Raw genomic sequence first — 20,976 nt, 5'->3', positions numbered from 1 at the left:
GTGGAGTAGGTCTTCACCTACTTTTGAACGAGACGATATGACTGATATTCTTGATCAGGGACAAAAGAAATATCCAGTTCTGCCTTTCCACAGGGCTCTGCAGAGAAAGGTAGAGGCAAACCGGGAAACACCTGAATTTAGTTCTGCCATAGATAGAAATCTCACCAGAAAATACAGACCATCGTCTTCAGATCCTGGTTACCTCAGGAAACACCTCACACCTGAAGGTTTGGTGATCCAAGCTGCGACTGCGTCTAGGCAGTCGGAGTATCCCTCTATCCCCCCTGATAGGGAGGATAAGAAAGTGGACGCTTGGGCCCGGAACGTTTTTACCTCGGGCAGTATGGCCTTAAAGTCCACAAACGTCACTTGTACCCTGGCCAGGTTTACGCATACCCTGTAGGACTGAATTAAAGGGGCAGCTGAACATATTCCAGAAGGTCGAGGAAAGGGAAGGCTTTCTGAATATTGTGAAGGATGGCAAGGAGGCGATGGGAGAGTGCCTCCGATCAGGATTGAGTACAGCTGACACTGTCTGCAGATCCATGGCTGCAAGCACAGTTCTTAGCAGATTTGCGTGGCTAAGAACGTCAAGCTTTGCACCAGACGTGCAGGCCAAACTTCTTAACATGCCTTTCGACGGCTCGAGGTTGTTCGGCAGCAAGGCGGACAAAAGTTTGGAGACGTTGCAGACCTCCAGGGCGGCGGCTAAGTCTCTTACCGCCTCCATTCTGCAACCTCAGCACTTCTACTCAGGGTCATCTTCCTGGAGAGGTTGTTCTTTTCAATACTACCCCTCATCTGGTTGAGGAAGAGGACAGGCAGTGCAGAAAGGACAAAGAAAGATTCCTCGAGGTGGACGAGAAAAAGGTGCAAAATCAGCCTCAGCGGTGGCATCTTTGCCCTCAGCCACTGCTGCAGCCGCCCCTAGACCCTTCTGAGGCCTTATCCCACAAATCCCCAGTGGGAGGTAGAATCTCACATCATCTGAAGGAATGGCGGGGCATTACCTCAGATGCGTGTGCACTGGAAACAATGGACCAAGGTTACTGCCTTCCTTTTCTGAAAAGGCCTCTGGATCATCCTACAGGAGCCAGCTCAGCCAAAATTCCAGATCCACTCCTTGTGCAGTAGATTTTCACCCTGCTAGAGAAAGGTGCAATAGAACATGTACCTGTAGCGGAGAGGAACAAGGGCTGGTATGCCCCTTATTTTCTCATTCCAAAAAAGGACGGAGGATTGAGACCCACCTTGGACTTAAGAAACTTGAACAAGTTCCTCAGGAAGGACACATTCAAGATGGTAACCCTTTCTCAGATCCTTCAGGCTCTCCAACTCCAAGACTGGTTGGTATCATTGGACCTTCAGGATGCTTACTTACATGTGCCAATTCATCTCAAACACAGAAAGTACCTGAGGTTCACGGTTGCCGGTTCTCACTATCAGTTTCAAGTTCTGCCTTTTGGGCTAACCTACCCCCCCTGAGGGTTTTCAGCAAGTTGATGGCGGTGGTGGCAGCGAGTCTCAGGAGAGGGGGGATTCATGTCTACCCCTACTCGAACGATTGGTTGATCAGGGCTTATTCACCAGAGAAAGCCCAGGAACATCTCATAATCACCTGCCTCCCCCTACACAGACTGGGCCTCTCCCTCAATTTCAAGAAGACCCATATGATACCATCCCAAAGACTACAATTTATCGGAGTAGTCCTAGATACTTCCTCGGGGAAAGCCTCCCGAGGTGAGAGCTCTTCACATTCTGCAGATGGTAACAAAATTCCAAAATGCCCAGCATCTGCCAGCCTACGATTTTCTGAGGTTGCTCGGTCTCATGGCATCCTGCATTTTTCTGGTGCAAGAGGCCCGACTGAGAATGAGATCCCTTCAATGGGCCATCAGGACACAGTGGTCCCAATTCTTGGGGAATATGTCGGATCTTCTGCAAGTTCCAAGCACAGTTGCTCAGGACCTTCTATGGTGGGCCTGCAATGACAATCTCCTCAGAGGAGAATCTTTTTGGCAACCATGGCCAGAGATAACAGTGGTGATGGACGCCTCAATCACAGGGTTGGGAGCTCAGACCAACAGTCTGACAATCAGCGGGCATTGGTCTCCATCGGAGTCCAAACTACACATCAACCTTTTGGAGCTGAGGGCAATCAGGCTAGCGCTGAAGCCCTTCCTACCCTCTGTATGGGAAAAGAATGTCCTGATAATGACGGACAACACGATGGCCATGTACTACCTCAACAAAAGAGGAGGCGTAGGGTCACTACCACTGTGCAGAGAGGCAGAGCAGCTCTGGTTCTGGGAAATACAAGAAGGAATCTCTCTGTCGGCAGCTTACCTAGCCGGAGAGCAGAACACAGCGGCGGATGCTCTGAGCAGGCAGAGCACAGTCTCTCACGAGTAGGAGCTAGCTCAGGAAGTCCTTCAAGAGATCTTTGCCCTTTGGGGAACCACTCAAGTGGATCTGTTCGCGACCGAGGTGAATCGGAAGAGCGAACAGTATTGCTCAAGGAAATTTCCCCCGAGAGGAGCTCTAGGGGACGTGTTCATAGTGGACTGGGATTTTCCGCTCCTGTACGTGTTTCCTCCAGTCCCCGTGATTCCTCATATAATCAGGAGGTTGAGAAAGTTCAGGAAATCAATAATCCTAATTGGTCCGGATTGGGGCAGGAGAACGTGGTACCCGGACCTTCTGGACATGTCCATCTGCCCTCCAATAAGTCTTCCACAAAGAGAGGATTTTCTCTCGCAAGAGGAAGGTCACGTTCTCCATCCAGAGGTCAAAACATTCAACCTTCACGCATGGTTTCTGAGAGGCTGAGATATAAGGATTGGGACCTTCCGGACGACGTAATGGAGATGTTGCTTTCGGCCAGAAGGCCAGCAATCAAATCTTTGTACCGGTGTCATTGGAACAAGTTAAGTAACTGGTGCAAGGTTAAGAATGTGGACACTTTTCAATGTGGCACTCCTGTGGTGCTCTTTCCTTTTACATCTGGCCAACCTGGGGCTCCAGGTTGGTACAATAAAGGGGTATTTGGCCGCGCTTTCAATTTTTAAGCGCACCTCTGAAGAGGTTTCATATTTGAAAATGCCATTGGTCATCCAGTTTCTCAAGGCACTCACTAACATGTACCCCCAGTACCATTTCATGTCCCGGCTTGGGATTTAAACCACATTTTAAGAAGTCTGACAGGCATAACTTTTGAGCCTTTGCATTCCTGTCCTTTAAGGCTATTAACATTTAAAACTGCCCTTCTTGTGGCATTACCATCAGTCCGCAGGGTAAGCGAGTTGCAGGCTCTTTCATGTAAATCCACCCATACTATTTTTCATAAAGACAAAGTCATACTTAAAGTTAAACCGTCTTTTTTGCCGAAAGTAGTTTGACTTTCACCTATCGCAGAAAATTATACTCCCAACTTTCTACCCTCCTCCTCATTTGGGTAAAGAAGAGGAGAGACTACACAGACTCGATCCAAAAAGGGCTCTGAGTTTTTATATAATGCGAATGTCAAAACTGCGTCAAGATGACCAGCTTTTTGTTGGTTATACAGGTCCCAAATTGGGATCAGCAGTCACAAAACAAACTATATCCCATTGGATTACTTTAGCCATCATGGAGTGTTACAGACTGCCGGGGAAAGATCCACCGGAAGGGCTTCAAGCTCATTCCAGGAGGGGCATGTCTACTTCCGCGACTCTTCAGAGGGAAGTCCCAGTGACCGACATATGTTCAGCTGCAACTTGGACCTCAATCCACTAATTTGTTAAGCATTACTTCTTAGACTCTTCATCCTCCCAGGAGGGTTTATTCACAAAGGTGGAACTCCACTCTGTTAATTAAAGGAGCTAAAGAATACTCCCACCTCCAATTCTCTTACTGCTTTGGGAGTCTATCATAGATGAAGAATATGTGGGAGGACACAATCCATTTCAATTGTAACGTTCTTTCGACTGGATGTTCCTCCCACGTATTCCTCATCGCCTGTCAAGGCGAGGTCCGTCCCAACGCAAAAGCAGCAAGAACTCCTACCTCCCCTTGACGGTCTTGGCGCCTGGATTAGACAAACACAGGACACCGCGACCCTCATGGGGAAAGAGGGTTAGGGTCCACGGATTGGATAGGTTCGGGGTGTAGGGTAACCGGATTGAGGATTAGGAAGTAGTTGGGGACAGGGAAGGGGTTTGTGGGAAAGGCATGCTCCTTGACTACGACTGCTTTGTAGCACTTACAATATCTGAGTTTCTTACCATTCACTCAAACACACATGTTCATACATGCATTACCCAGGGTGAGACTTGGCACTCTGTTTTACTTCTGCGCAGAGTTATACTCCGTAATGGTGTCATGCATGCATTACCCAGGTAGGATTTAGCACTCAGTTAAGACACCGAGTTTGTTCTCTGATTGGCACTTCTTGTATACATTGCCCAAAGTACTCAATCTCGTTCTGACGAGAATCTTATGACTAGCTCGGTTAGCCTCAAGGTTCTAAACTGTCACCGTACATAGCATTCAACAAACATTTTACATCTTAAGCATGCTTTTGACACTTAGCTCTGGTTTTCCAATGAGTTTTCGAATACATCTCCGCCCGCCGGCTCCGCCGTTAGTGGGCCCATGAGTGACAGGTCCTGAATGCTATCGGAATGCTCCTGACAAAAGAGGAAACAATTAGCCTTTGTTCGTGTGTGTGAATGAGGAACAGGCAGCCAGGAGTGGAACTTCTTATTCAGGATACAGGAATTCAAAAAAGAACAAAAAGTTCAAGAATGCCTACAGCGTCTCAGGCACAGCTCTCTCTCTCTCTCGAAGTCCTAGAAGAGAATGGCAAAGAGACACCCAGTCCATCATTTGTTTTCACCTTATATAGGGGTTGGGGTCTAGGTAGCCAATCCGCACGGACTTGGCTTGGTTCTCTATAAATATCCCCGTAAGCCCCGCCCCCTTTCTCTTGGTTTGAAGGAGGGTTGACTGCCCGGCCCGCCAAGTCCCGGTCCCCGCGAGGAACCCCCGTCTTGAAGAGGTCTGGCACCCTCGAGGTCTCTGTGACGCTTTCTGAAGGTGAGTGTTGGCGGTGAACTCGGAAGCGGGTCTCTGCCTTCCATGTCACTGGGTACGGCCTCGACCGTGTTGTGAAAGGAACCGCGTGGGAAGCCGGCTTCTGCCTGTGAAGGCGTTTGGCTCGCCACGGTCCATGCTGCACTCCGGGAACCCCGCCCCGGTAAGCCAGCGGTTGTCCGGGAAGGACGGCCCAATCGCCTCCGTTCTGGTTTTTCTGTTCGCTGTATCCTATACTCATGTAAGCGGTGTCAGCCGTAGTCCTTTCGTCCACGTCTCTCTTAATGCTGTCTTCCGGGGTCCCAAGACTGTTAATTAGCTGGACTGTGCTCTCCCGACCTCGTAGCTTGGCACCCCCTCTCAGGTGGTCTTCCTTCGACCGGGTGCTCTCTCTCATGTGGTCCCTCCTCTCGCGTCTTCCCTTTCATGCCGTCCACATCCCTCCGATCACATACTACCCCCGAGGAATCAAGCCGCTCGGGCCGATCAAGGCTCCTGGAGAGGTAGTCCGGAACCACCTGGAAGGATGCAGGCTTGTGTAACGTTTTAAAGCGATATTCTTGTAGAGTGAGGAACCATTTTAGCACATGCTGATTTGAATCTTTCTGTATGGCCAACCACTGTAAAGGCGCATGGTCAGTAAATACAGTAAATGTTCGACCCAGGAGATAGTATCTCAGAGATTCGATTGCCCACTTGATCGCTAAACACTCTTTTTCTACTGTTGAGTACGGCTCTTCGTGGGGAAGCAGTTTACGGCTGATAAAGGCGATGGGATACAGATCCTCCTCTGTTCCTTGTGAGAGCACCGCGTCTAAACCAGAACCAGACGCATCAGTCTGTAGGAAGAATTCTTTATTGAAGTCTGGACAACATAGATTCCTCAGATGGTTAAATGCCCTGACTGCGTCAGGATCGGAACAGACGTCCTTTTTATAGGTGCTTTTCAAGGCCTCTGTCAGGGGGGCTGCCACTGAGGAAAACATGGGTATAAATCTTCTGTAGTAACCCACAAACCCCAAATAAGCCCGTATTTGTTTGCGATTGCTAGGCATGGGTAATTTCTGAATGGCTTCGACTTTGTCAAGTTGGGGCCGGATCCTTCCCATGCCTACTAAATGACCTAGGTAACGTGTCTGTTGGGCCCCGATGGTTGTTTTCCTTGGGTTGATTTTCAGCCGGCCCTCTCCAGTTCTTTTATAACTCTTCCAAGATGTTCAATGTGTTCTTCCCAGCTCTTGCTAAACACTATAATGTCGTCTAAGTAGGCTGAGGTGTATTCGTTGTGTGACATCAGTACTTGGTTCATCAATGCTTGGAACGTAGCAGGAGCCCCATGGAGACCAAATGGTAAAACTGTGAACTGGTACAACCCTGACGGGGTAGAGAGAGCAGTTTTAATCTTATCTTCTTCCCATAAGGGTATCTGCCAGTATCCCTTAGTAAGGTCTATGGTGGTTAGGTACTGGGCGGCTCCAAGTCGTTCCCGTAACTCGTCTATCCGAGGCATGGGGTAAGCCTGATAGGTTGAGATCTCATTAAGTTTCCGATAGTCCATACAAAATCGAGTCGTGCCATCAGGTTTGGGCACCAGGACTATCGGGGAAGACCAATGACTTGTCGATCTTTCGATTATTCCCAGTTTCAGCATTTCTCCGACTTCAGCTTGCACCAGTGCTCTTTTAGCCTCAGGAAGTCGGTAGGGTCTTAACCGGACGAACTGGTTCGGTAGGGTCTCAATTCGGTGTTCTACTAGTGGAGTTCTGCCTGGAAAGAATGAGAAGACCTCTCTTAGAGGGTTAAGGACTTCTAGGAGTTCCGTTTTTTTTCTTTTTCCGACAGGTTCAGTCCCCATTGCACTGCCTGCAGGGCGGAGACCTCGGAACTACTGTCTGGTGTATCGGGACACATTACATTCATTCCGCTTGGAGCTGTGCTTGGTTCTTTCCAAGCTTTCAGTAGGTTGATTTGATAGCTCTTGGTTTTCTCTTTTCGGTCTGGTTGTTCTATCAAGTAGTTGACCGGGCCGAGTACATCCAGTACGGTATAGGGACCCCTCCATTGGGCCAGCATCTTATTGTAAGACGTGGGCAATAGTACCAGTACTTTGTCGCCTTTCTGAAAGGACCTTACTCAGGTGTTGTGGTTTTAATATTTTTCTTGTGTCCGTTGTGACCGGCTCAGGTTCTCCCTAGCCAGCTCTCTCATGTGTGTTAGAGTATCCCGAAGATTAATCACATAATCTGTGAGTTGGGTTTCTTACTCTTGGTTTTCCCATTCGCTGCAAGCTAGATCAACTACTGTTCGTGGTTTGTGACCAAACAACTCAAAAGGGGAGAACCTGGTGGACGATTGTGGGGTATCACGTAACACCATGAGTACCCAGGGTAATACCCGGTCCCAGTTAGTGCCCATGGGCTCAGTTGCCTTTTTTAACATTTGTTTGATAGTCTTGTTATAACATTCTACCAACCCATCCGTCTGTGGATGATAGACGGTGGTACGGATCTGTTTTATGTTCAGCTGTTGGCAGACTCTCTGCATTACCCCGGATATGAAATTCCGCCCCTGGTCGGTCAGTATCTCGTCTGGGAGTCCCACTCGACAAAAGAAAGGGACTAACAAATTACAGACCTGTGTGGCGCTTGTTCCCTTCATGGGGAAAGCCTCGGGGTATCGTGTTGCGTAGTCTACGATGACTAGGATGTACTGATATCCGTGGCTGTTGGGTTCTAATGGTCCCACTATGTCCATTCCTATCCGGGAAAATGGCTCTTTTATCAAAGGTAACGGTGGTAACCGGGGATTGGTTTGCTGGCAAACCTCACATTCCTCACAATACTTGGTCACGTCCCGGAACACCCCGGCGGGCCAATAAAACCTTTTCAGCACCTTATCCTGCGTTTTTTCCCTTGCCAAATGTCCTCCTGTGGTAGCGTCATGTGCTAGCTTCAGGACGGTGGGTCTGAAACTTTGGGGTACCAACAGTTGTTCCAGTTCCCGATCAGCCCTGTCCTTGGTTATCCGATATATCAATCCCTTCGATGACTTGAACCAAGGATATGCTGTTCCCTTCTCTGGGTATTCAATGGCCTGGTTCCAAGCAGTTTTTAGGGTAGGATCTAAGGCCAGTTCACCTCGAAATGTAGGTTGTTTGTCATCGGGTAACCAATCTATGACCCCCGCAAACTTCTTTTCTTTTTCCCACTTCATCTTTTCCCTTCTTACTTCGGCTTTTCTTGGGGGGAGGGGGTTTGGGATGGGAGGCCTTATGTCCATCTGGGAAAAAGGGGCTGTTTTCAACCACTCTGTGTCCCTTACACATTCGGGAAAAGAGGGGAGATCAGTTCCCAGTAGAACCGGGGTTGGCAGGTGGGGCATGATGGCAACCTTCATTCTGGACTCCACCCCTTTTACTTCTATGTTAACTACCTTAGAAGGATAGGAAACAGTGTTGCCATGCACGCATTTTATAGGTATCGGAATATCCAGCCCGACCTTCTCCCCACTTACTTCCGGTCTGACTGCGGTCTGTTCGCTTCCGCTGTCCAGCAGAGCCTTCTGGGTAGTTCCGTCCACCCATACATCTAGCAAGTACGGTTCACGACTCCTCCGGTATTCCCTTCCTTGAACGAACCCGATTTCCATGGGCTCTGCCGGTTTAGGTTTCTTTGGACAAAACCTCGCTATATGGCCCCACTCACCACAATCAAAGCATTGGGGCTGTCTGGTTACGGTGGGCCATGTTATGTTTTTGGCTTCCCCTCGTGCCGGCCTTTGTTCAACCGTTCCTTGTGGTTTCATCGCTGCGGTTCTGGGAAAGGGGTCAACCATGGATACTCGGACTGAACCTGCTTTCTGAAAGGCAGAAGCGATGTCGATGGCTTCGTTCAGTGTGGGCCGGTGGTGTTGCCTCACCCATCTCTGCATCGCTGAGGGGAGTGCCTCTGTGAACTGTTCCAGCTTAATCTTGTCCACCACCTCCTGAATGCTGCTGCTGGAAGGCTTCAGCCACTTTTCTGTCAAGTCGTGGATCCGATAATACAGCTGACAAGATGTCTCCCCCGTCTTTAGTTTAGCATCCCTCAGGCGGATCCGGTATGACTCATCATCCATTCCCATACGTTCAAGTATGGCTCTCTTGATGTCTGAGTATGCAGTGTCCCCCGCTGGGTTGGCCGCTTGGCATGCTCCTTGCATGCTGCCGGTGAGCAAGGGTGCAATGAAGTGACCCCACTTCTCCATGGGCCATTGTGCATTGCGTGCCACTCTTTCGAAATTAGTGAAGAAGTAACGGGGGTCTTTACCGGTTTGGTATTTTTGTAACACAGTTGTAGGAGCCATCGGATTGCCTCTACTGGTTACCACAGCCTCCGTCATTTTCTTTAGTGCATCTTGGTTTGCTGCATGCAACTGAAGGGTTTGTTGGATGGTTTGGCGGTCAGTCTGCGCCTGATGTGACTGGACCTGTATGATCTGCTCAAGTTGCTGCTGTCCTTCTGCCAGGGTTTTAATGATTCCTTCCATGGCGTTCTGTGACATCCCACCGCTGCCACCACTTTTGTGAATGAGGAACAGGCAGCCAGGAGTGGAACTTAAGTGAAACCTTTATTCAGGATAAAGGAATTCAAAAAAGAACAAAAAGTTCAAGAATGCTTCTTCTTTTTCTTGGAATATGAATGTGGCTTCTCGACCTTGCAGCTAGTCCTCATAAGCCCACAGCGTCTCAGGCACAGCTCTCTCTCTCTCGAAGTCCTAGAAGAGAATGGCAAAGAGACACCCAGTCCATCATTTGTTTTCACCTTATATAGGGGTTGGGGTCTAGGTAGCCAATCAGCACGGACTTGGCTTGGTTCTCTATAAATATCCCCGTAAGCCCCGCCCCCTTTCTCTTGGTTTGAAGGAGTGTTGCCTGCCCGGCCCGCCAAGCCCGGGTCCCCGCGAGGAACCCCCGTCTTAAAGAGGTCTGGCACCCTGGAGCTCTCTGTGACGCTTTCTGAAGGTGAGTGTTGGCAGTGAACTCGGAAGCGGGTCTCTGCCTTCCATGTCACTGGGTACGGCCTCGACCGTGTTGTGAAAGGAACCGCGTGGGAAGCCGGCTTCTGCCTTTGAAGGCGTTCGGCTTGCCACAGTCCATGCTGCACTCGGAGCGGAACCCCGCCCCGGTAAGCCAGCGGTTGTCCGGGAAGGACGGCCCAATCGCCTCCGTTCTGGTTTTTCTGTTCGCTGTATCCTATACTCATGTAAGTGGTGTCAGCCGTAGTCCTTTCGTCCACGTCTCTCTTAATGCTGTCTTCCGGGGTCCCAAGACTGTTAATTATCTGGACTGTGCTCTCCCGACCTCGTAGCTTGGCTGGTTGGTACCCCCTCTCAGGTGGTCTTCCTTCGACCGGGTACTCTCTCTCATGTGGTCCCTTCTCTCGCCTCTTCCCTTTCATGCCGTCCACATCCCACCGATCACAATGTGCTAATAGTACTCGCCCCCAGTAAGTATGCAGATAGAAGCACCCGCAACTGGCGAGTGTTAAGTTACAAACACCCGCAACAGGCGAGCGTAATCACGGCATGCAGTTAGTACGAAGTTAGCCCAGGCCGTCTCCCCAGAACGTGGCTGACTCCGTTGGCTAATTCACTACAACCGGAGCCTCTGTACTCGGGTTACTGCCAAAAAGGTACGTGACATGCTCTGTAACGTTAAAGAGTCAAAGAAAGCACTTATCTTTGGTGCCGCGGGGCCAGAGGATTATGTTTCAGCAGCGAGGGCGGCCCCGCGAGTGGCTTGGCCGGAGCTCATACCAACGCGTCCTCTCGGTTGTAATGTAGAGCGCGAACAAGCGTTCCAGGATCGCGCATGCGCAGCGCCCGCCTCGCGCATTCGCGTTGTTTTGGGCGTTGGCTTCAGCGTGCCCCGAGCCGTTTGTAGGCTCCGTGTGCCTGATTTCTCTCCGCACGAGATCCGGGCTGCCAGGGCTGTAGTCCAGGGGCATAAGGCTGCTGGGAGATGTAGTTTTCCTTGGGCCTTGCCTCCAGAATGTCTTTTCCCATTACACCTGGAGCATCTACAAAGAGGGCAGAGATGACACCTGCTCAGTGAAGTACCCCCCACAGTACCTGCAACCACCTTACCCCTATTCCGTCCCTGAGGGCCTGGCTTTGGCTTTATGACATCGCCCCACCCATCCTACCCCCGCAGTACTATTTATCGGTTTACACTTGCGTTTTTGCGAAGAGCTTTCAGTCTGGAAAACGGCTATCTGGTTCCTCTATGTTACAAACGAAAAAACAGAACTGAAGCCAATGGGCGTGGCACAAGCTCTTTATGCCGAGAGTGAAGTTGACATCCTACGCAACCTCCGAGGGACATCGACGCCTCGAACTTGTGCACAGCGCCCTCTGCCAGAATGTATTTTCCAAAGCAGCAAAGCTGGAGAAACAAATTATCATAGATGAGGAATATGTGGGAGGAACATCCAGTCGAAAGAACGTTACAGTTGGTAAGTAACTTGTTCTTTTTTGTCAGGAGACATTTTTACATGGAACCCTCCTCTTGTCGTATGCTTGTATAAAGAGTTTAGTCTCGTCCAACCACTAGTAGTCTCCTCCCACCACTACAACTCTGCTCCCTCCACTGCTACTCTCCTCCCTCCAGTGATTGAAAAGAGGATGCTCTTTTTCAGTTCTTTATGTATTTATTTACTATTTATAAAGCCTTAAGACAATAGGCCCAGAGGCATTGAAGTGCTAACAAGACTGACAAACAGATAACAATATACCTAACAAGTCATGACTGAGGATGTAGACATCAAGAACTAAACAAAGGAATTCATTCTGGCCACAAAACTGTGGAACACCCTACCCTAACCTTTCCGTCTGGAAGTGAACCACCAGACTTTCTGGAAGCAGTTCAAGAATTGGCTTTCCGACCAATCACTCTAAATGAAAGTACGGATAACAGCCACCAAATAAAGACTATACGCCAGAAACTTGGACTACTTTAAGACAAGCCATGTTTTAACTTTTCTCACTACCATCTATGGGAATCCAATTTGATTAATGGATGCTCTGCTGTGTGATAGTGATCTGCACCTGCATCTCCGTGATATCTACAAGCAAGAGCCAGGAAACAACACCCTAACTCTCCTCCCCTCCCTCCATCCCCTCTCATCCCTCAACTAACTCCTCACTACTACAATCCTGCATCCTTACACTACCCACACTCCCTCCGATAACCCACTGGTGGTTTAGTGCACTTAATAGACTCAGACCCTGTCCATCTTATATCAACAACCATTATGTACATTTTTGCACCTCACAATCTGAGGGCTGCCCATATGGCTAACCTGCCCGGTCCGTACCAACCACCAGGTTTTCATATCGGCACACAGGTAATGGGTACTTCCGACCTGCATCCATCAACATCACAGGTTTCTGCATCTACCTTCCCGCTATCCAACTAACACACCCTGCCCTTTTTTCTTACAGAGCCATGTGCAGCGAGGCCAACATTACTGACAGGAGGGCTCTATATAAGACCACTTTACATTATATTACATTGTTTCACCCTGAGCCTGGGCCCCCCATCATATTTCACAAGTGGATGGGTTCCATCAATCACTCTACTTACTGTCTCCTTAGAGACCCCTGTGGAATGTAGAAATCCTCAGTGGTAACAGGGTATTAAAGGGGTTTGTATTCTCTTGTGAGCTTCATGGGAAGCAAACCTCTCTGAAGCTTGAAGGAAATTCAGTAATACCTTTAATCAAGAGGTTTGTGAACTGGAAGAACAGTTAGATACAAATACAGCCCCATCCAGACAGATTGTTGCAGAGGAATTTTGAACCGACCTAAGCAGACACAAGGTGAGCCTCGCTGTACTAATTGCTGAGAAGCTAAATCTACTTTCTTAATTGCTCACAACAAGGAAAAGATCGAAAAAAGGTAATATACAATGAGTGTAATAGACCAGTAATGTCTGTCAACAGCAGAAATAAGCGCACACAATGCTAAAACTTGCTCTCACTGCCTTGTGCTACTCTGCAGGTTTAAGAAATGATAAAACTATCTGTTGTCTTGAGAAACAGTGGCAAACATGTTGTTGAAATCATCTTTACACATTTACAATTCCCAAAGTAAAAACATATTTTCGATACCAAGTCTTCTTTTTTTGCACAAATAACTTCTGTAAACTATCCAAAAGAATACACTAATCCAATAGCTGAAGGACTACTATATTATCCATTAACACAGTTAATACATTAAATACTTTTGGGGAGAAAGTCTAAACTATTCAAAACTCAATTTGGTCCAAAATACTAAACTTGTGTTTATCAATATCTGCAGGTTTGCCTAAAACAGTGCCAATTTGGTATTGTTCACCACTATACACTCGCACCTTGAAACACTTGTGCATAGGCACGTAATAAATGCCATATCATATCATATTACTTAACGTTCCTTCCACCATCTCTTGGACGCATTGAGGTTACATTTCTCTAAGGACGATCTGTACCTCCTAGATCTATTAAGCAAAGGCCTTCTACAATTTCTTCCCTATTGCACACATTAAAGAATGCTTCTTTTAAGCAAACCTTTGTCCTGACCTACTGAAATGGTGAGCATTTAAAAAGAAAATCTTGACAACAGCAGCAACTGTCATCCAATCACCCTGACAGTCTTTAAGAGATGTACAGAAGATCACCTTTCGATTCACATTTTCAAACACAATGTTTTAGGAACTAACATCCTTCAGAATGTCCCTGAGCCAGCACTGAGGCAGATAACCTCCAGTTGTTATGTATGGCACTGTGAGGAATATGCGTGTCTGAGAACCTGCTTGCTTGTTCTTCTAGATCTCTCAGTGGCTTTTGACATAGTTAGCCAAAAGAGTTTGATTAACATCTTATGCACTTGCATGGGTTTGACCTGGTTGGTGCAGACATGGTTTTCCTCTTTGCTAAAATACTGCACTGAATATATGCAGAGGGACCATCCCGGTCAGACCCTCTTCCAATGAATTCTGTTGCTCATATTTTTTTAACTTCTGCATTGAACTGCAGGGGATCTGGTTGCCGGGTTGGGCCAGTTCGATAGTGATACAATGATATTGGGGTGAATAATAAAATGGCATGTTTTATATATATATTGCTAAGAATGTATCAGGTAGAAAAGATGTGCAATAAATAAGTGGTTGCATGCACTTCTCTAGTATAATAACTAGCCCACAATGTGTGTAATGCAGATTATGATAAATAAGGGTGGGTGGCAGACATCGGATGGGCTGAGGAACACCAATAGGAGGCATTTTTTATTACTCGCCTTAAGGAGCATTGCAATCCTTCTGTGTTACAGAGATGCAGGCTGTTCTCAAGACAAATCCTGTGCTACCGGCCCTCAAAGTGTCTTAGATCTCTTATAGCATATCACCTAGTGGTCCCACTTCACAACTCCTCTAGGCTGGGCAGATACTGAAAATCACCAGAAATTCAGAAATGCCCTCAAAACCTGGCTTTTCCCAACACCCCCTTGAACCCCTCCCCCCTCTCTAAACTATATTGCTGTGCCCCAGTGCAACAACATTCCTATCCACCAATTACAGCACGGATGCCGGCAGCGTTCGCAGTAGCTCACCATGGCAAACTATCACCCCTATGCACACCAACACTCCTACCCATCAATACTGCAGGGAAGCCGGCAGCATTCGCTGAGGCACACCGCAATAAACCTTACTCCTCCAAAGAAAAACAATACTCGCTGCTCAGACTTTTGCTCCAGAGAGACCACGAATAACAAGACCATGGCATCCACATTGGACAAAGAAAGAGAACCCTGCAGCCGAACCGACATTAAAGCATATGGTACGTATACCTTACACTACGTTGTGGACACAGGCCGCAGGCACGGCCATCCATCCAAGCACCATAGAATGCAGCTATGGCTATGTCATTCTGGTCTAGCAGCGCACATAGTCGTCCACACAGAAACCCCAGACGTTCCTCAACAACTCTGCCACTAGCATGCAGCGACTACCAATGAAAATACAGTTCGATATAGCTGGGCACACATTGAATCTTCATCAATAGCACTGTATCCTAAACCACTAACAGCGCCTATCGACATGCCTGGCCTTTGGACTGCTTACTGGAGCCTAGCCAGCCACATAAATCCTTAGCCTACGAAAATGCACACGTGCATCTCTTAATTTAAACTCTTAGAACTTCCTACACATTGATTGCGGTCACCGAGGGCGTTCCAATGACACAGCACATTGAGGCCATACAAATGGGGAAAGAGCGCTATATTAATAACTAATACAATACAATACAATACAACAATATGGAGGAAAACAGTACAGCTATTGTAATCTGCACCTGCATGCTGTTTGCTATAATTTTGAAATGTTTTATATTTTAATTGACAGATAACAAAAATGGACACCATTATATAGTTCGAGTATTTGTAATGTATGAACTTTAATACTTAAGCCTTTATGTTATGTATATGCAGGTGCTGGAAGATAATGGGATGACTATCGATGATGACCGGTTTAACATTATAACTGAGGAGCTTGGATTTACAAATGAAGGACTGAGTTATCTGGATTTTGCATCTTTACTGGAAGGTAGTTTCAAATATCTATTGTTACTGCTAAATGGTGACAATAAATAGAAAGTGTCTACCTGCCATTATGTATCTGATGCATGGGTGGTAATATGCGTTCCGCTTTGTAGACAACATAGATTGACATTTTTCTCCAGGTGTAATAGCAACTGCTTGTGATACAGTGCTTACCATTTCCTAGCGCTTTGAATGGTGTGTTACTCTGAGCATGAAAGTTCTGGCCTTTGTGGTGGATCAGAATAAGGACACATACACTCGGAGGACATTTCCAACATGTGTTTATTAAAGATTACGAATAAGGCCTAACTTTCCCTATTACTATGGGGTATCCCCTACCTATTTTACTAACTAAAGTGCTAGTCAGTCGTCAGTAAATGTCCAAAGGAATGATTCTGCTGTCCAAAACTAATGCTAACTGACCCTAACACTATTCTAACAAACTAGGGTCAGGTGAATGACTCCCTTCTCTTCTTTAATCTTTCGAGTTTCTTACTAATATTCAATTTTCAAATATTCTCTTGTTATTTTCTGTACCAGTTCCTGTAGTTCTCTTTGTAGACTTTTGGCTTTCCTCTCCCCGTTAAGGATTACTTTCTTTGGTTGTTGTCAAATCTTTTGATTCGGGCTAGTATGTTCTGGGTATTTTGTGGAAAGTTTCTTTTCCTGTGTGGTGTTTGCAGTTAGTCTTCAACCTTTCTTGGCATAGTCTGTCTTGTATATGTAAGGAAGGCATGGTATCAAAGTAAGACGGACACAAGTGATCAAAGTCCGAGAGTGTTTATTGAACTTTCTCAATCGGGTGAAAAAAGCCTATATAAACCTAAATCTAAGATGGGTGCAAGCTACGACCATCAAATAATAATAATACAGTCCTACTAGAGTCTGTCTAGTCAAATAAAAAACGTTTTTACTAAAAAAGAATATTGTCAATCCTTAACGCTATGCAACAAATAGTGTGGGATAATGTTCACAAAAAATAAAGAAGTGTTCACAAAATAAGTCAGGATGTTCAGGCCGTTAGCCTCCCTTCCCCACGCTTTTAGCATTTGCGACAAGGCGGGTCACTTGAGCACAGCACACTCTTGGGCTTCTTCCGCACAAGGTCACAGTTCCTTTTACCAACATCAGCGCTGATCCTATCTAAGCTCGACTTTCGTAACACTCTATATCTAGGCTCCAATGTATGCAACCTTAACAAATTACAAGTGCTTTAGAATAATGCACTTAGATCAGCCTTCAGTATCCCCCGTTCTAGCCATATATATACAATCAGATGAGACGCACACTGGCCAGTGTGTGACAGAATCTCACTTCGAACATTGGTAATCACACACAAATGTTTGTCTAACAGAGCACCAAAATGCCTGGTCGACAAATTCTACAAGAACCAATTTGCCAGACCTACTAGAACTAACTACTCACACTGCCTCCTCATTCCCAACTACAAACTCCAAAAGAGCGGGTGGGACCAGCTTCCTGGTGTTAGCTGCCAAGCTATGGAACTCTCCACCTAATGCATTCGGAGCCGAACCCTCCTTATGGGCCTTCAGAAATAGAGTAAAAGAATGGCTCTTTGCCCAGAAACACTAAATTTGATGAAACCTACCATGCCTGATCATCTGCACCAATTTTGTTGACTTCTGGTCACTTGATGTCTTGTATTCCGAGCTGATGCCTGGCATAATTACCAGACTCATGCTCACCTTTGCTCTCTATTTTGACTGTTTCCTACCTCTTGTCAGCTGACCGGATATGTAACACCAGTCATCTGCGTTTATTTTATTCTGTTTTATGTGTCTGTAACCTTTGTTCAAGTGCAAGCGCCCAGATACCTCAGGGTTAGTTGCACTCTACAAATAAATAAACTAAACTAAACTAAATCAGGGCCTTCTGTGCCCACGTCTCTTACATTCAAAGTCTCTTAATTCAGAGGGCCTGATGTACCAGAAACAATGACAAAAGGTTCCTTTTCAAATATTCAAGTCGGGCAATTTACTGTTCACCTTGGATCCTCCTCAGCCGGGCTCAGATCCCTTTTCATACAATTAGCTTCCCTCAATCGGGTTCGGACCAACTTTAGTTTGCAGGCATCCCTCAGTCAGGTTCACACTTGCTAAAGCAATATCTTCTTGGGTGACTTATGGTACACCCCAGATCCCCCTCAGGCGGGCTCAGTTCACAGGCAATCGAAGACTTTTGAATGTGAACAGGATTCAATTTATCCCGCTGCAGGACCACTTCGATTTCACAGTTCAATCATTCTTACACACACAGTTGGATACCAAACAGAGACCTTCGAATGAGCACCCACATGGCACCGGACCACTCTGTATCTGATACCTATTATGGTTTCATAAAGTTCAATCACATACAATTTTTCTTTCTTCATACAATGTTGCTGCTTGCAACCTTGAACGTAACACAGTCTGGTCTGCTACCAGTTTCTGAAACTCAACGGCTGTGCTGAACTTACTGGCGTTGCTTTGCTGTCGGAGTCAAGGTCAGTACCACAGCAGCAATCCCTTCTCCCCGCCTTGGCTATCAATGCATAGGGTCCCGTGTACTTTTAACACACACTGCACCGTTCGTCAGCTGCAATTCCCGGTCTTATGTTTCTTTTTCTCAGGGCCTCTTGAAACTCTTGGTCCTTCCCCGAAAAGGGCAAGGGTAGTTTCCTCCTTGTCCTCTCTGGTCTCGCCGTCTTTCTCATTTGTTTCAACTGCCATCTCAAAATTGCTGCTACCTCCCGCGTTTTGCCTGGCTCAGAATGTGCTTTCGTACTGTGCCTTTTAATCCGTGTGGGGAAGTAGGATGGAAGTCAGGTGTGTGTAATTTCAGTAATTGCCTGACTTTGCCTGACCCATGGGTTGGAACATGTCAGGTATACGGCTCTGGTGTTAGTCTGTTGTTGCTTACGATGAACTGTCCGTAGGAAAGTGTTCATGTCGGAAAAGGGGGTTGGGGTTTAGCTTCCAGGTATCCGACCTGGTAGGATGGGGAAAAGGTGTCATAAGGAAGGTGATACCGTGTCTCACCTTTCAGTGTCCCACTTCAACTCCCCAGAGACCCCTCATCCAGGTGATCCTCCCGCACTGGTCCACCCCCAGGAACTGGATCCAATAGCGATGGCCGTGTCCTGGCCACCTGGATGACAGATCCGCAGGGACTAGCGGGTGAGACAACTTCAGGTTTCTCACATATATCACTTATTCCTGAGGCTTCTCTGCCCTTCACTTTATCATATTCTTTCTCTGTTATGTTCCCCATACTGTTCCTCGAGTAACTGGGTGTTTTCCCATCTTCATAGGATGGTGTGATCCACGTTTCATTAATCCATCTCTTAGGATTATTTATGATCCTTCTTCTTACATTAATATTTCAAGTTCAGCAGATTTAGTTTTACAATTTCGTCATTTGTACTCAGACGGGTTTCTGAGTATGTCATTAGTCCCGCTCATCCCCCCGTTCGACCCATTACCTTCGCTCTGCCAGTAGAATGCCTCGGGCATGTACTGGAGTGAGACCTTCTCCTTTACTCGGTTTCTGTGTCGGCTCTCTTCCGCCGGCATCTTTGAATGGATTGTGTCCTCCCACGTATTCCTTATTTTATATTTCCATATCCAGCTTCAGCTGCCTCAGAAATATTTCCAGCAGAGAGCGCTGCGCATCGATGCCTGTCGACTCGATGTCCCTCGGCGGCCTCCTTCTCGATGTTGACGTCATTGATGGTATAAAGTGTGCGCAGTGTCCGTTGTCTTCAGTTCTGTTTTTCTGTGAAAGCTATCGCTTCAGATACGGTGCACTTTGGTTCCCTAACGAAAATCTTTGAGTAAAAAACATAAAATGGCATCATCATCTGTGTCTTCGACTCCAAAATAAAGGTTTAAGAAGTCCCCGGGCTGTGGGGACAAAGATGTCCCTTACGGACTCCCATCGGGTGTGTCTGTGATGCCTCGGTTCTTCTCACGCTACCTTCGACATAAGGCCTGTCTATCGATGACAGCAAAAGCCCTGAAAGAGCCAAGAGGAAAACTAGAGGCAGGTAGGTTAAAATCCCCTTCGAAGACTCAGTCAAAAAGACAGTCTTCGGACGGGTCGAGAAATATTTCTCCTCGTCGATTGACAAAAAGATTGAGATCACGCAGTGGTTCTCACCACTCGTCATCTTAGCGACGTTCGAAGAAAAGGCACCGAAGGTCGCAGTCTTTGTTGAGTTACTCCCCAGAACAAGTTAAATGCCAGACCAAATCAACCTACCTGGCTGAGTGGGAGAATTTCAGAGTAAAAATGATGCAAGTATTCGAGAATGCAGCCTTCACCTTCAACTCAACAAGACAAAAGATAAGGGCAAAACCTGTGCGCCCTCAGGCCCAACTGTCTTCCCATAGGGGAACATTTGCTCTTTTTTATTTATGTTACTTTACGTTAATGAGATGTATCTCTAATTGGGTAGATCACCTGCTTAAAATACCCTGCCTAAAAAATATTTCCTTTGTTTACAACTCAGATGATAAGGATGCCCCCAGCAGTTGTGATGTTTCTTGGTTTATCAACACCATTAGTTAAATGTTCAAAGAGAGGAGAAAATCTGGCAAGTTCGATGTTAGCTTTGCATTGAATTTGTGTACTAATTGTTTTTTTCGGCAAACATTTGAAACATGATCCATTGCTACACCATATGACAGGGCAATATAACAGATAAGTAGTTAATGGAAATTGTAAGCAGTGTTTGTGTGATAAGCCACCACACAAAAATATTATGAACATTTCAAAAAAGATTATTTCAAAGTATGTTTATACATTGAACTGCTCATTCAATGCTTTAAATAACCCACCACATTTAGACAATAACCAGGCGTGCCTCCATACAGTTATGTGAAGCCTGAGGCTGGCAAGTCCAAACAGACTTTAAACATGATAGAGTGAACAAAAATAGCGAGGAGAAATACACTCAAGGGGTCCCCAAACCTCTGCCCAGTAAGATTGAGGTTGTCCGCTTTCTATAAAAATACAGAAAGATCTCTTAAGGCCATTCCATGATGAAGATAGTGAAAATGCTCTCCAAGTCATGCCTCCCTAAAACAAAAACTAATGTATGAAAAATGTCACGCACATCATGCAATCAAGCAATCTTGGTACTATCTGAGAGCTTGAAATGAGATTGTTCATTCAAATTAATGAGGTGGTGAACTCGATTTCTTTCCAGTCTTCAACTGTTGCAATGAACAATGAGAAGGATCAGAGGAAGTTATAGAAGTGATCGAGAGTGGACAGGAGGTGGTGAAG

At 46.6% G+C, this 20,976-nt stretch overlaps 1 protein-coding gene across 2 annotated transcripts in view; it reads left to right on the top strand.

Moving 5' to 3' along the window:
- Nucleotides 1–20,976, top strand: part of EFCAB6 (EF-hand calcium binding domain 6) — a 1,227,964-nt gene that overhangs the window by 637,347 nt on the left and 569,641 nt on the right. For both annotated transcript variants that reach the window (XM_069628134.1, XM_069628133.1), the window contains one exon: nt 15,577–15,691. In XM_069628134.1, the coding sequence (XP_069484235.1) occupies nt 15,577–15,691 (115 nt within the window). The remainder of the gene's footprint in view (nt 1–15,576; nt 15,692–20,976) is intronic.

This window comes from Ambystoma mexicanum, chromosome 12 (assembly GCF_040938575.1).
Source record: "Ambystoma mexicanum isolate Mex_15411 chromosome 12, UKY_AmexF1_1, whole genome shotgun sequence".
Lineage (NCBI taxonomy): Eukaryota > Metazoa > Chordata > Amphibia > Caudata > Ambystomatidae > Ambystoma > Ambystoma mexicanum.
Note: the sequence above shows the minus strand (reverse complement) of the source record. Positions and strands in the feature narration are given on the sequence as shown.